Here is a 16918-nt window from a genome sequence, read left to right on the forward strand (position 1 = left end):
GCAAATTTTAATAAAAAATATATAATTTTCGAAAGTCATTATTCTCACGTGACGAGTTTGAATAAAAAATATTTTTTTAAAATTCGTCATGCCCACGTGACGAGTTCGCCTTTCACTTTGGTAGATCCTAACATAAACTTTGAATTGTCCTATTAGACTAAATAATTTATCTGCCTAAATTATTGGGCTTATTTTTCGAAAATATGAATCAGATCTTATTTTTAAATGTTGGAGCCTAAATTCAACTCATAAATTATTTGAAGATGATCAAATTCTCGTCGCTTTTGAAGGTAAAATTGGCCTGATAGATTAGACCGGTAAAAGAATTGACATATTTAGTCATTTTTAAAAAATAATTTGGAATCTACAATATTTAGTCATTTACTATGATTACTTAAAATTCATCACATCAACGTGATAAATTTAAATAAAAAAAATATTATTTAAATAAATTCGTTATGTGGGTGTGACGAGTTTATATTGCATTGTAATATTTGATGTAGACCTTAAATTAAAATCTAGGTTAATCTAATAAGCTAAATATTTTACTTGCTTAACTTAGTGGGTCTATTTCACCTTTTTTGAAACTTTTTTAGCTAATTTTGTCGAGGTCAGCCCTATGACGATAATTTCACTTGGGTCTAGCTTAATAATCGAATATATATATTATTTTTTTATTTAATGAAATATGGATATAATTAAATTAATGTAGAGATATTAAAATAATTATCTCTAAATATAAATATTAATTATATTATTATTTTTATATTGGACCAGTCGGATTTTTTAATCGTAAATCTGAATCCAATATAATTTTATAGTTCCAAAAAATTTGGTCCAAACTCGTTTTTTTATAGAATTTATTTTATTCGAATAAGATGATAATCTTTATTCTGCAATAGTGCTGAGTGGATGCGGAACACGGAGACAACCCAGACCAAGAATCAACGGATGAATAAACGAGTTGAGTACTCGGACGAGCACCATGCTCGGTGGGCATATTAGTCGGTCGCGGTCTAAGTGGAGCCACACATACATAAGATAGCAACGTTGACTCCGCTATAGCCGTCTTGTTCTTCGGCAAACACGATGGTCGTGAAGCACTTTCTTACAGCGCTCGTATGGCCGAGCACTCCGGCACCATTGTCTTCTACAAAGATCGCACGGTAGAACGTTGTAGCAAGTACAACACCTCGTGAGGATCATATTACGACAATATCAGACAATAGTGAGTCCATAAATATATTTTAAAATGAGCGTATATGTACTAATAATAGAAATTTAGATTTTAAGATTAACAAATGCGCAGTCCAAATAACATATACATCCCTCACTTATGCTGAGGTGACGTCTGAATTCAAGGGGTCTAAAACAGGTCAAAGACAACTGACCTAATAAAACCGGGAAATTTAGTCCATTCGACGTTGATCCAAGTCCGAATGATGTTAAAAGAAGGATAAGTTACGACTTCGTGAGCTCTCCTGGTGGTTTCAGTAACTTTTCCTCACAGAAGCTAGGAAGTGAAGCACCCGTATTCTGATCAGTCCCTTTCTTCTACTTCGACGATTTCTCGGGGAATGCTTCAATGTACATGGAAGGGTGGGAATCCGTATTTCGTTTTCTCCTTGGATAAACAGAGGGAGGTATATGTAGCCAATACGTGGAAGGAAGGATCAAATCGAGGTAACTGTCCGGACTGTATGTTCTTGATCCATTCAAGAAAGGGTAGTCACAAGGAACATGGGATTAGTGACAACGAGTCAAACCTTCTCGGTAAGATGAAGGTATCGAGTTCGTTCTCGATATGTCCCCAAGGTTCTGGAGTTTGTTTTGTCTAGTGGTATCGAAACTTTGAATCCGGAGATTCAAACTTCGAGCCATAACCACAGGAAGAATAAGGGTCTACAGGAAAAGGTGGTGGAAGCATTCAAGAGCAGTCATTCGTCCAAGCCGAGATTGAGGTCGTCTACTTCCATAATGGAGGATTCTTCTAGGGGTCCATGCCAAGATATAGACAACAATTCCGCTTCATTCGATACGACAAATAACTCGGCGGAAGAACTTCCACCGAATCTAGAATTGATTGCTATTGTTGTTAGGAACCATTTGCCTAAATCTGCCCCATGTCGGGGGTTGGGGCTTAAAGTTTCTCCGGAGGTGGTTAAGCAACATGTTGAAACCGTGGAAGCCTCGGTTCAATGTGCTTGTTCTCTGAATACCGGTGATTGCTCAACAAGTATGGATATTCTAGTTCCTGCAGGTATTCATGGTGGTCCAAGAACCATAAATGGTGTCCCCTCTAGTCTTATCGACAGATGGAGATCCGGTGAACATTGCGACTGTGGCGGCTGGGATTTGGGCTGTCCGTTGACTCTACTTAAATCCAGATCAAGCAAAGAGACAAGTTTGCCTTCGACGTATACACTCGATGCAGGCAAGCTATTTGATTTTTCTGTTCAGGTATTGTCACCATGATTTAAACCTCAATACCGATATTAGAAAATATCGAACAACAGATAATACAACCCGAATAATCATTGCGATAACCATTGCCTCGACGTCGAAAATTTTCAGGGCTCGAAGAACGGTTCTCCTAAATTGAGGATAGCAAACGTCCACGATGGCCTGTATTACATTCATTTTCAATCAACACTCTCAGCCCCGCGGTCTTTCTCGATCGCAGTCGCGTACATCCATGCGCGAAGTCCGGATTTCCGACCGAAAAACGTAAAGCCGTCGAGGTAGCAAGATCCGGGTCCGAAGTGATTGTTAGTCGTCACCTTCTCAGCATGCCATGACAGTACCTAAGTTCGAAAATTTAGGTATTTACACACGAATCTTGATTTGTATCTTATATAGGTTGTTTATAATAGAATTGCAAATTTTATACCGAATTTCAACTCAATTTCATATGTTACAAGAATGATAATAAGTTCAAACTTCAATATATATTATAATGTTGAAAAATGGGAAAAATATATTTGGATATAATTTGTTAAATTAATCAAATTTTAAAAATAAATTTTGAGCAACATAAAAGTAAGAAGAATAAAATTAAATTCAGTTCGACTCGGATTTTAGTTTTAACATTTCCATTCATTATTTTAGGGTAAATTATATGTTTAATACTTAAACTATCAATTTTTTTCTTGTTTTAGTACCTAAATTTTTTTAATAAAAATATACCTAAAGTTTAGTACGTCGTTAAAAACTTTAGTTTTTGTTTCATTTTAGTGCACATTCAAAATTTGATATTAAGTACTAAAAGCGTTAAGTTTTTAATGGTAGGTACTAAAATGAAATAAAAACAAAATATTAGGTATGGTTTTAAAAAATTAAAAAGTTTAGTAGCTGAAACGGATAAAACTGATAGTTTGGGTACTAAATACGTAGTTTACCCTTTATTTTAAACCGAAATGTTGGGCCACGGCCCAATAGTAGGGGGAGAAATCATCAGCGCCTCCAACAATCAACACCAAAAGGAACAAACTTGAAGATGGAAACCCTAATTCGCTTTCTATATAATGCTAAAAAAACCCTACCTTCAGCAACCCGATTATCTGCAGCCGTAAAACATGTCGAAGCGAGGTCAGTATCCATCTCTCTTTTTGTAAATCTGTTGTATGTTTTATTTTATCTTAATTTTCCGCTTGTTTGTTTTGTTTATTTTATGGATTTTCATTGCTGAAAACGTGGTTTATTTTTTGTGATTAGGGCGTGGAGGTTCAGCCGGAAACAAGTTCAGAATGTCACTGGGTTTGCCGGTGGCAGCCACGGTGAACTGCGCTGATAACACTGGTGCTAAGAACCTTTATATCATCTCAGTTAAGGGAATCAAGGGCCGCCTTAACCGCCTGCCCTCTGCTTGCGTCGGAGATATGGTGATGGCCACCGTCAAGAAAGGGAAGCCCGATCTCAGGAAGAAGGTCTTGCCAGCCGTCATTGTGAGGCAGCGCAAGCCCTGGCGCCGAAAGGATGGTGTTTACATGTACTTTGAAGGTACAAATCTCTCTTGTATGTACTATGGAATATTTGGTGTTCAAATTTTATAGGCATTTTCTTCTCTGCGTGGAGGAATTTTTTTAAAGAATTAGAGCCTTTGCTGGTTTAGCGGTGTCATGATAAGCGCATTAACCTGCACTCACTACGATTTGATACTTTCTGAGACCAGAAAAATGAACACAAATGCTCGAATTTATCTAGCGAGGCTCCTCTCATTCGGACTCTCATTTTTCGCAATTCGATACATTGTGTTCTGCCTTATGTTTTATAGACTACTGTAACAATTTTGTGTCGTGATATGTGCATTAACCTGCACTTAGTATGATTGGATTCTTCCACTGATCATTGAAATGAACACAAATGGTCGATTATTTTATCGAGCAGGGTTTCTCTCATTTGAAATCTATCATTTTTTTGATTTGATATGTTGTTCTCTTTCAGCCTATTATGGGTTTTATTCTGGTGATGTAGTGTGGAGAATTTTTTTCAGGCTTTCTCCATACCTCCCATAACCAGCTAAATTGATCTGCCAACCTTAACCCAATACCAGGTGGAAACCATTGTTATCATCCCTGTCCAGGTTTGGACATTTGAAATAAAATTGTTCCTTATGATGATTCTATTGCCATTCCCTTGTTGTGTTCTTGACGTCTAGCTGGAAATTTTTAGAGTTTTGAAAGATTTGTTCATGTGAATTAGTTTAAAGGATGTTGTATTACCAGACATAAGTCGTGTATCTTCTGCAATGTTCAATGGTTGGTACAGTTACGAGTCTGGAAAATCAAGTGTGTCCATCGTTGCAGATGCGTTGAGTTTTCGAAGCTTGCATGTGCTCCATTTGGTCCGTACATTTGTTTAGAACACAAATTAGTCTTGACAGTTAGTTAAAGCAAGTTCATACCACCAGACGCAAGTCAGGTATCTACTTCAAGGTTCAATAGTCTATACCGTTACGAGTCTGGAAAACCGATTGTGCCCATCGTTGCAGATGCATTATGTTTTCGAAGCTTGCATGTGCTCCATTTGGGCTCTACATGTTATAATCTTGACTTCAAACATTGTTCATTTTGTTTTTGATGTTCATGAACATGAATCTTGTTTTATTGGCAGACAATGCTGGTGTCATTGTGAACCCGAAAGGAGAAATGAAAGGTACTTATCATGGTGACCCGAGTTCCATTTTTCGTGAAATATTCGTCTTCGACATTCGAGTCCAACTTATATTTAGATATTTGAATTGACATTTTGTTATTGGTAATTGCAGGTTCTGCCATAACTGGTCCAATTGGAAAGGAGTGTGCTGATCTATGGCCAAGGATTGCAAGTGCAGCCAATGCTATAGTTTAGGAATTGAAATTGTAGAAGCTTTTGTTTAACTGCTTTGGAGTTCGTTATACTTTGTAATATTTAGTTTTTGATTTTTCGAAATTCCTTTTGGATTGTTTTTTTGTATTTGATTTTGGGTTTGAAAATAAATGTACTTTTATGCTGACTTTTTCCATTAGTCATAAATAGATTTATTTTTATATTAAATAATTTTCATTTTAATATTTATATTTTAATATTCGATTCAAATAAATAATTGTGATAAATTATATTCTATGTAATATAATCCGAGATAAATAAAACAAGGTAAAATATAAATTAACAATTTTCAATTTCTAAAAGTAAATATAATGGTGTTAATTTAAATTAGTTTTTTTAAGGTAACATTTTTAAATTTATTTATTATTTGAATATTTAAACAAATAAAATTAATTTAGTATGAACCTTAAACACAATACAATATATATTTTATCATTTTTTAATTAATCACTGATATCTAATCTATTAACTGACTAATCTAGATCATGTACTAGAGAGGCAAGGGCGACTCTCCTAACCCAGTTTGCTCCATTCGCAAATGTCAGGATTCGAACTACTGACCTTGCTTAAGGGACCTAGTGTATCATCCCACTAGAACAACTGTTTGTTGGTATATTTTATCATTTTTTATCGGTGGTAGAAGGGAAATTTTGTTCAGTGTTACTGACAACTTAGGGGAACGGTGTCAACTGAGATAACATAAATATAATATTATTCTTTTAGTAAGTTTTAAATTTAATCTTGATCTTATTTAGAGGTAAGGGAAGAGATGCTCATTGACTCTAAGGGAAGGAATAAGAATATATTTAGTGGACTTAGGGAACTCATAATCTAAAAAAATATAATGAAATAAAGATGGTCCGTTTAACCAACTGATCAAATATATTTACTTTATAGTATTAAAAACTCATAATATAAAATTAAAATAAATAAAATATGAATAATTAGATCTACTAAATTTACTTGTAACATTAAAAAAAATTATAACTCGCAGACATTATCTATATGATTTAATTTTGAGTTAATCTTTTGTAAAAAAAAAAAGAGTTAATCTATTTTGAACCAAATTTGAACTCCATTTGCTATTATTTTACCACAAATCCGAGTATTTGTTCATTAAAAGTAAAATTATTTTGGTAAAGTACTCAAATTGTCTCTTGATTATAGGATATTATTTTATTAAGTTATTTGACTATTAAAAGTTATAAAATGATCCCTCAATTATATGGAGTTACTTTGTGGAGTCCCTAAATTATTAGAAATTATAAAATGGTCACTCGATTGTTCATTATGTTCTAAACTCATCTTTTTCTGTTAAAAAATTAACAGTAATCTAAGTTGGACGTTAACATACTGACTGAGATATGATAGTTGTTTGAGATTAAGAGATCAAATTTGATAATATCTAAGTCACTAGGTTAACGTATAGCTCAGATCGTCATCAAATTTTTAACGAGAAATGACGAGTTTGGAACATAATGAATAGTCGGATGACCATTTTGTAACTTGTAATATTTGAATTACTCAACAAAGCAACTCTCGATAGTCGGAGGACCATTTTGTAACTTTTAATAATCAGAGACTTGATAAATCAATATCATAACTTTTAAAGAATTTAGAGTTATTTGAGTTGACGAGTCATATTTTCCAACTTAAAGTTGACTTGAAACTTTTTAAAAATCGAGTAAAGTTTATAAAATTTTAGTTGAGTCGAGTCGAGTATAATTTTTGAGTTTCTATTTAACTTTGATTGTAAATATTTATAATATTATGATATTATTTCATTCCAATTTAAATGAGTTTTTATCATGGTTATCAAAACCGGACTGAACCGGTTGGTTCAACCGGTTGAACCGTGAACCGGTAGCATGTCCGGTCCAGTTACCTCACAAAACCGGTCTGGCAATGAACCGGCTGAAAACCGGTAGAACATGGGTGAACCGACTGAAAACCGGTAGAATAGGGGTGAACCGGCTGAAAATCGGCAAAACCAGTTTGAACCATCGGTTCACTTTTTTTTTTTAAATTAAACCAAACGACATCGTTTGTTCAATGAGCCGAGCATTGCTGAGCTCGACTCGAACTCGAAAACTTTAAAAGTAAGCTCAACTCGACTCAAAAACTCACAAGCTAAAAATTATCAAGTTCAACTCGAACTCGAAATATAATATTAAAACTTGAACTCGAAAAGGCTCGAACTCAAAAAAAAATTAGAAGTTCGATTGAAGCCTAAAATTTGAACTCAATTGAAGCGAAATAATAGTTCGCTATGTACTCACCAAAAGGCTCCATTATTTTGAATGTCAAATTACCTCTATTATTTATAGAAGTAAGTTGGGATGCTCTTCTATGTTTCTTAGCCATGTGAGATTGTTTTGTTCTTATATTTTTACTCTTTAAACTTTTGGGATGCTCTTCTATGTTTCTTAGCCATGTGGGATTATTTTTTAAAAAAAAAATTAAACCAAATGACATCATTTGTTATGATTTTTTTAAGCCCTAATTTTTTTTATAGTTATATAATTATATTTATTATTTAATATGTTTTACCTTAAATATTATGTTGTAGTTGATTTGAATCATTTTGTTGCACTATATTTTATGGTTTTTAATTTATACATATTATGGCTTGTGACATTTTTATACCTTTTAATATTGTAAACTTAAAAAAAGTGTTACATATATATTAATATTGCTTTGAATATCATGTAAAATTAAAAAAAAATTATATAAAATCCGGTTGAACCAGTGAATCAGTACTTTCACCGGTTCAATGTCTGGTCCGGTTTTAAAAACATTGGTTTTATAACCATATTCAATTAATTTATATTTTTTCATATGTGATATACATATATCATATAGAATCGAGAGACTCGACTCAAACTTGAAAATCAATCCAATAATTACTGAAAATTTTGAGTTATTCGAGTTGTATTTTACATCTCAATTTGAACTTGAAAATTTTAGAGTCAAGTCGAGTTTATAAAATTAAAACTCGAAGTCAATTGAATTCGAGTTTTTTCAATAGAATTAAATAAAAAAATTAATTTTTTAAGTCGAGTCCAATTTTACTGGCAATGGGTTTTTAATCTATTTATATATCAGCCTTTTTAATCATAGATAAAGACCAAAGCCCATTAATCAGTTCAAAACCCAAACCTACAATAGAAGATTCAAAACCGAAAATCCTCCTCTTTTTCCTTTTGCCCACCTTCACAAAGCTTAAATAAAGTAAAACAAGAGAGAGAGGGACACAAAAACGCATGGCAAGCGCGGCGGCGGAAGTTATCGCCGTACCGGAGGAGGTGGGAGCAGAGAAACAGCCGCATAAACTTGAGAGAAAATGGACCTTTTGGTTCGATAACCAATCAAAGCCTAAACAAGGCGCCGCTTGGGGTTCTACTCTACGCAAAGTTTACACTTTTGACACCGTTGAAGAATTTTGGTGGTACTTTTATCGAATACCCATCTCTCCTTTTCATCTATATTTTAAAGATCATTTTCAGCTGTTATTTTTATTGGGTCTTGCTCGATTTATAGGTTGGGTGGTTGATCTGAATTTATTTATTGTAGATTTGCTTTCTTTTAAAACAGAAAGGGTATTTTGTTTTTGTGTTTAAAATGAGAAATTTGTTGTTTTATAGGTCATAATTTTATCTGAATTGTTAGCTATTAGCAGCATACGATGTGAAATTCATAACGTTTGTTCATGTTTGTGTGATATTGTTGAACTTGTCCATTTTTTCTTGTGATTCAGTTTGTCTGTCGGTATCTCTCCCGGTCAGCTTCGATGGAACTTGAGTTGTTTCTGTTATTTTTCGATTGTTTAATTGAGTTTGGAAAATTCTTCTTTTTTCTTCATGTTTCAGTTTGTATGATCAAATATTCAAGCCGAGCAAGTTGCCCCCGGGAAATGCTGATTTCCACTTGTTCAAGGCCGGAGTTGAACCCAAATGGGAAGATCCCGAATGCGCTAATGGTGGAAAGTGGACTGCGATTAGCAATGGAAAGGCTAATCTCGAGACTATGTGGCTCGAAACTGTGAGTACTTTGTGCCTAACTGATATGCTTACTGCGATGTGAATCATAGATAGATACATCGGGATTTTTGGTTTACTTGTTGTCTTTTGTTTTGCAGTTGATGGCATTGATTGGGGAGCAATTTGATGAGTCGGATGAGATTTGTGGCGTAGTTGCTAGTCTACGTCAAAGGCAGAACAAACTTGCATTGTGGACCAAGACATCAACAAACGAGGCTGCTCAGGTATAGGAATATTTTGTGAGACCGTCAAAGTATCAATGTTTCCAAATGTGTTTCGTGGCTTTAATTTTTCTGCTCATTTATCCTGAAAACCCCCCGGAAATTTATGCTCATAAGGTTTTCTAAGTTCTACTTCGAACTTTAGTGATCGATCGCTGCAAAATATTGTTTATTGGTTTATGCATATGAAATTTATGCTCATACTTATTTTGATGTTTCTATGCTTTCGAATACGGTCATGACATGCTTAAATCTACCTCTGTTTGCTGATGCATTGCTTGACATGTTTATGCATATGACATTCATATCGAGTCGGAGCAACATAGGGTGTAATGTATAATTTACAAAAGTACATTGAGGTTCTGGTCACCTCTCGTCGATTATGTCACGCATTTGTGTATCGATGTATGTTTTTGAACTTATTCAATTGCACGTGTTGATGTTAATTCGAACCCTTTTTTCTAGATGGGCATCGGTAGGAAGTGGAAGGAGATAATTGATGTCAACGATAAAATTACTTATAGCTTCCATGTAAGTGTTATTCGATTGGTATTCGCGACTTCAGATGCATATTCTCTTATTGTGACCGGTTGCTTTATTCGTTGTAGGACGACTCGAGAAAGGAAAGATCGGCGAAAGGCCGATACAACGTTTGAACATCTTTGTTGTTTCTTAATTTCGGGACTCGAATTCGGATAATTGGAATATTTTGAATGTGAGTTGTTTTTTTTAATTTAATACCATCCAATATCAAAATTTTATGCTAAGAGAGATCTTTTATGTTCTACATATTGAGAAATTTATCATATTTTATGAATGTTTAATTTACCACCCCCCCATTTATTATAGATTTTGACATATTTGTATTATTTCTAAGATGATGTTTCTTAGATAACAACATACAAAGAGTGTTATTTTGAGTTCCGAGTTAGGAGTTTATAATTCGAGCAGTTGATAATTATAGTATTCTTTAAAATTTATAATCATCAAAATGGTTAAATATATTTGATATCTAATTTTAAATAATGTAACACTCTCTTATCGATGCAGGTGATCCGATCCGATCTGAGGTGTCACATTAGGGTCACCGGAGCGATCCAAACTGAAAATCTTGGAAAATTTAAAATTTTGTTTAATCCATCTAAAACTGTAAAATGATTTATAGATAAAATACAAGTTCAGAAAATCATTTACTTATTAAAAGTAGAATTTAACAATATCTAGTGATAAAACAAATTTCAGACTCGAATATAAAACAGAATTTAACCTACATGCCCCCTAATTACATGCATCGTACTCTGCAAGTAATGTCGGTGGAACTCCTTTATTGATGTCGGTAAAAGCTCAAAGTTTTAGAAAGCTCAGTAATATAGAACTATCAGATGAATGCAATAGTAGCTTCCCTTAGCGGGACAGACATCATCAGATTCTGGCAGCGATTTCAGATTCCATTAGCTGAGTTTTCAGTTACAAATAGGAATTTACGTTTTAAAGGAAGTATTCAAATAGACAAGTTCAAAAGATTGAATTGGGGAGTCTAGTGTGTTCCAACAAAACAGAGAAATGTGTACATATCCTTTAAAAACATTAGCAGTTTAAAACATATTTTAAAAGCACAGTAATACCTTTCAACCAAACACCGATATGCAGTTCCCTAGAACTGCATCCATAAGGACTTACCCTATACCCATTGAGCGTAGAAGCCAACTTAAGGGATTATCTTGGGGGTCTGAGAGTCTACCCAATAGTGTACCTTGGGGCCTAAAAACCTACTCAAGGGAATACATTGGGGCCTTAAAGCCTACCCTTAGGGCCTCAGAGCCTAGCCAAGAGTCATCTTAGGTCCGTTAGGATTCACCAGCTTGATCAGAGCTGAACCTCCATACTTCATAATCCTAATCAGACATTATCCCAATAAATCGGTTCATACAAAAATCTAGTAATTTCCATGATCCATAAATCATACATAATTATATTTTCTAGTGAAAGCAGATAACCATAGAGCACATATCAATTATCCATAGTTCATAAACAGTAAATCAATACATCAGTAAGTTAGAATATTGATCAGTTAAAATATTTAGTAATTCAGTAAGTTCAATGAATCATATTTCAGAACAGATAAAACAATCATATAATATATAAGGAATACACTAGATAATCTAATTATTTTCCAGCGGTACTTGATATTTTTCAGGTAGGGAGCCACAAAATTTCTACAAACTGATGGAATTTCATAACGAGATTTCTATAAAAAGGGAGTTTTATAACTAACAGATTCATCAGTCATTCGGGAAGTGATTTATCAAGATCATGTCGTACTCATATATATCAGCAAGGTATTCAGGAATTATTGCATCAAAATTTATTTAGGATTCATACATTCCTAAAGTGGTTCCGTCAATCAGGCTTATGAGAGCATTTTTGTCATTTAATTCCTGATAAATTTGATAACTCCATTTAATAAGGGTGTATAGTGATTTATAGAATTCCAATCGCACTGTACAATTCCCAGCAAATGCAACACTTATCAATTATGTAGGTAGATAAACTTCATGAATATTCATATATTAAAATTGGCTGCACTAAAAAACCGTCTTTAGACGAATCATGAGGAGACGAACATGTATTTAACTAATATTTATTTACTTCCCGTATTGTAATAGTGTTAGGGATTATCGACCTACTCAGGTCGTACTCTAAAAATCTAAAGGGAGTTACAACATTTAAAGCTTGACCGATATCTTCAGAAGTTTTCCAAAGGCATTTGCTTAATTCAAGTCATGAGGGTATTTAGATCATTCTGGTATTCGAGGTAGATTTATTCATTCTAGAGCTTAAGGGTATTCAGTCATTTCAGGGCTTGGGGGTATTTTAGGTTATTTCACACTTTAGGAGTATTTTGGTCATTTTATAATTCAGGGGTAGTTTTAGTATATTCCTTCCGTCCAATCTTTCCATTTAATTCAAACTTGTCATTTATTTTAGTCATTTCAAACAATTCTGACAATAAGAGTACTTTCGATAAGTTAGTCTTTGGGATAAGTTAGTCTTTGGGTGTTTGCTCATAAATCAGAAATTTTGGGTTTAGTGCCTTCTTAAAGGTTACAAACTATTTATCAGAAATCTTTCGAACGAAATAGGAACTTAACAGTTAAATCAGTAATTTATCAGATTAGATACGAATTCTCATGGTACTTTCTCAATCAGGGTCAATCTGACTATTTGTACCTCTCAAGTGTAATTTCGTAATTTCTCATCTAGGTATTTTCGGTTTTTAAATGTTTAACAAGAGTAATCAAATTTTAAGAGTTATGAGGTTAAATGCTTCACTAGTTAATCACGGAACTTGGAATTGTTCTTTATAAATCTTCTAATTTCTTATACGAACCATTAGAGTTTTATTCAGTTACTTACTTTTTACCGCATTCGAATAGAGTTTAGAAATAATTAACTATAGAGATGAGATGAAACATATTCGTCCATGCACTTGGCAATACCAACATGTACCGTAGAGCATGCATTGGGTAGTAAAGTATTACCTCGACTCTCGAGCTACACTGATCGAACATTCAACTCTATTTGATTGCTCTCAAACTTGAATCCAACGTCCAATAATATCTCGATAAATATCAACAGAAAGATAGTTTAATTACGAAAAATGGATTGAATCGAGAGGTTAATCAATGAAAACAACTTACTATGTTTGAATTTGGCGAAATAGACCTAAAAAACAAACTTATGATGTCGAAAAACATCAGGATAAGTGTTCCCGAAAAAAGTCAACGGTCGGTCAACAATGGTCAATGGTCAGTCAACGGTCGGTTAATGACTAGACAACACCCGATTAGCGCTCGGCGCGGCTCATCTCAAACAGCTCGGTTCAGACCGATTCAACGGTCAACAGACCCCCTGGTGACAGACGATGCCTATGCGCAGGGAGTGGCGCTACGGCGGCTCCAGTCGTCGGACGACAACCAAAATCTTCGGATTTGAAGCTTAAAGCTCAATGAGTCGCTTTTCAGTGTCATTTCCCGATGAAAAATGTCGGAGGATAATTTTCATGAACTGCTGAAGCATCTCCTCGCTCACCCCACTTGACAGTGACAGTAGAGTCAACGCCACTGATACTAATAGAAGCAAAACCTCAAACTGGTTCACTTGGTACAGGCGGTGAGACTCACCGATGGTTGGATGACGACGAAACGACGAAAAATAATGGTGGACGCTTGGTTTTTCGATTAGCGTTCGAATGATGATTCATGTTAAACGATGACGTCCAACGGTTAGGGGCTAGATGGGTTTTGGCCATTGGAGGTCACCGATCACTTTGGTCGGGGCGGTGACAGCCATGACAGTCGAACAACGGAGAATCGGGGAGAGTCGACGGAGAGTGGCTAGGGAATGAGGTTGAGAAATTTGGGTTTTTTTGGTGTTATCCCAAACTTAACCAATAACATATATATTTAATAAAAATATCTCAAATAGTACCTTAGCCGAAACGGCTAATGCGTGGGTTAAACCACGTAAAAAATTAGGGTTAAACCCCTAAACTTTCTAAAGCTTCTAAATCAGGCTATAAGTTTTGAAAACTTACAATTTAGTCCCCAAATTAGGCAATTAATTTATAATTTTTATTATTTTTAAAAAAATAAGGTTGTGACAATATGCCAAATAGATTTTAAACGTAAAATATTAAAAATATATTTTTAAATATACATTTATTTACATATAATATTTTATTTACTCATGATTTTTTTAAATATTTATTATGATATTTTTTGTGTTTATTAAATATATGGAGCGTCTACATACCAAATAAAATATAAATTCTTGATCAAATATATAAAGAAATAAGTCATACTTAATTAAAACTTAATTTATCAAACAGAATTAATTAAAAATGAATTATTTTTGTTTACACATTTAACAAATGCTGAGGACCAAAATATACCTTAGTCCCGTTTTATGTAATTTTTTTATTTCTAATTAATTTTATTTTGAGTTATCTTAATTGTAAGTTTAATTATACAATTTATTAGCATTTCAGTTCAGTTCTTATACTAATTAATTTAAATTAGTATTTTGGGTATTTTTTTTTAAAAAAATAACTATTTTCGTTATCAAAATCATTTCAAATAAAAAATCATAATTTGAAACTAAAAGTAGATTAAATTGTTAAAATTTTAGATTAATGTGTAGAATGTTTTATCTTTATCTTGAAAGATGATATTTGTACAGATCAACACAATATAAAAAAATGGCCGTCCCTTTTTCTCATATATATGAGGTAAGGGGAGATAAGATAATAGGTTACCCCAACATCAGGTTGAGAACAACTTCCGTAAGAGATTTCTGAATTATGAACACGTTTAAATCTCACCTTTATGCTCCAACGTTGACATCTCACCCAATAAAAAATGCTTACCTAATTGATTTTTATTTTAGAAATGATTTCAAAGATTTGTCCTTTTTTTTGATAATTTTTTTCTATATTTTATGGATGAAATTTATCATTTCATTTCAGTGTTTCTTTTTCTGTTAATGTATTTCATTGCAGGTCAAAAGCTTGCTTCTTGCTTACATTTTCCATCACTTTCCCAGGAAAATGAAACTCTTTGCTGATTGAGATTTTTTGGCCTGTTTTGAAATTCTTCCTCAAGTTTCATGCTTTCCCCCCTAGTTTCCCTCTTGGAAATTGGATTTGCATTTGATGGTTTTCATTATGCTGTAAAAAAACAATGAGTTGACTTTGTTATTGGGATTTATCAGATTGAAGGATTCCACTCTCCACCTATTGAAAACCCCAGAATAAAAATAAATTCTTGAATTTTGGGGTTAGGGTTTGACATCTCCTTTTGCTTTCTGGGTAGCTGGGGTTTTTCGAAAATCACAATCTAACCCAGATCTCTCTCTTTTCTTTTCTTTTTTTCAGCTTTGAGTTAATGGAAGTCTTGTTCTTTTTCACCTAGTTGAGTCTTGACCTAAGGAGCTTTATAATTTTAGTAGAATTGTCAATGGATGCTGTTCATAATGATGTGAAGGATGTTAATGGACATAAAAACAACAGCTCAAGTGCCATAGATTCTGCAGAAACTGAAGATCATACCGATGGAGAAGATGACAATGAATCAAATGCTTTATTGGTACCTAAAAGAGATGGAATGTCGATAAAATCGGATAAGTCGAGTCGAAAAGTCCAATGGAATGACATAAATGGGAACAAACTTGTGGAGATCATGGAATTTGAATCAAGGTAATTGGTTCATTTTGGACTCTATCTTCCAACATGGCAGTGTATTTCTGTTTGAATGTTTGAGAGTTTTGACTCTTGACTTTTGATAATATTGATCTTTTTGTTTGAAATTATTGCCAATTATGTATTTGATGAAGTGTTCTGAACATAGTTTCTTTACCATTTGAGGTATGTTTGTACACCAGAAATTTCTTATACATTTGTTTGTATCTGCAAATCCCTTGTTCTTTTATGTTCTTTTCAGTTTGTCCTTATACATGGTACAAAAACTATAACTTATGTTGCAGATAGCTTCTCTTAAGCCGATTCTCTTAAACCGATATTCGTTTCCGAGGGTTTGCTTAGGTGATATTTGTTAGACTGATCACCAGTTTGTGTCGAATTTTCATTTGTTGTTTCTTTTTCCAATTTGGTTATGACTGGTAAAGTTTTAGTTTGCAACTTTATGTTATGGTGCCGATCGGGTCTTCACAGCATGTCTTTCGGATACTTTCTCGAAGCATCGGTTTTTGTTTTGCACATTTCCTCGAAAGTTTCCATCGTGTATGCTGTGGAGACAGTATCTGAAAAATAACATGTTGAATTCTGAGGGGTGTTGTGCTTTTATGTTCTGTTTCTCTTGGCTTGTGATATACTACTTATAATGCATCGTCATCCGGGTATCCCAGTACATCATAACACTACCCGCCATAGATTAGAGAAGGCAGATCGAGCTGCTGACAGATTAGTTTTCTGTTCTTGATTCTTGAATTTAAAACATCAAGAGCTTTGCTTTAAGTGCAACGGCCTATCGTTTCTAATTACATGATTTGAATAGTTCTTGATGTAATATTTTCGATCTTTGTAAGAATTAGTACTTTTTGTATGCCGAAAAAACCGATTAAGTATGAACAAATCCTACAGAATTCTTGCATATATTGTTCGGCGGATATAACTAGGTTTCATGCATTCCCGATACAATGTCGAACTACAATAGAAAAGGATGACTCGTGTGAATTACAATCTTAACTAGCAATATCGATTAGTTGATTGTG

General features: G+C 33.8%; 2 protein-coding genes across 3 annotated transcripts; both read left to right on the top strand.

Annotated features, from left to right (window-relative positions):
- Window positions 1–3495: 3495 nt before the first annotated feature.
- LOC120164093 (60S ribosomal protein L23-like) lies at window positions 3496–16324 on the top strand. Of its 2 annotated transcripts, XM_039173855.1 has the most exons (6): window positions 3496–3588; window positions 3715–3999; window positions 5113–5154; window positions 5267–5388; window positions 15564–15569; window positions 16313–16324. In XM_039173855.1, exons 1-4 carry the CDS (start codon window positions 3576–3578, stop codon window positions 5347–5349), a joined length of 423 nt encoding a protein of 140 aa, XP_039029786.1. In that variant the 5' UTR covers window positions 3496–3575; the 3' UTR covers window positions 5350–5388; window positions 15564–15569; window positions 16313–16324. The 2 variants fall into 2 exon arrangements, with proteins under 2 accessions (XP_039029786.1, XP_039029785.1); XM_039173854.1 differs by lacking the exons at window positions 15564–15569; window positions 16313–16324 and having other exon boundaries at window positions 5267–5491.
- Window positions 8580–10373, top strand: LOC120164092 (eukaryotic translation initiation factor-like). Its single transcript, XM_039173853.1, has 5 exons — window positions 8580–8815; window positions 9237–9408; window positions 9506–9631; window positions 10094–10159; window positions 10237–10373. The coding sequence occupies exons 1-5, from the start codon at window positions 8631–8633 to the stop codon at window positions 10282–10284; spliced, it is 597 nt and encodes a 198-aa protein (XP_039029784.1). The 5' UTR covers window positions 8580–8630; the 3' UTR covers window positions 10285–10373.
- Window positions 16325–16918: the final 594 nt, after the last annotated feature.

The sequence above is a fragment of the Hibiscus syriacus genome, unplaced genomic scaffold (genome assembly GCF_006381635.1).
Source record: "Hibiscus syriacus cultivar Baekdansim isolate YM2019G1 unplaced genomic scaffold, ASM638163v2 tig00111504_pilon, whole genome shotgun sequence".
In the NCBI taxonomy this organism is placed as follows: domain Eukaryota; kingdom Viridiplantae; phylum Streptophyta; class Magnoliopsida; order Malvales; family Malvaceae; genus Hibiscus; species Hibiscus syriacus.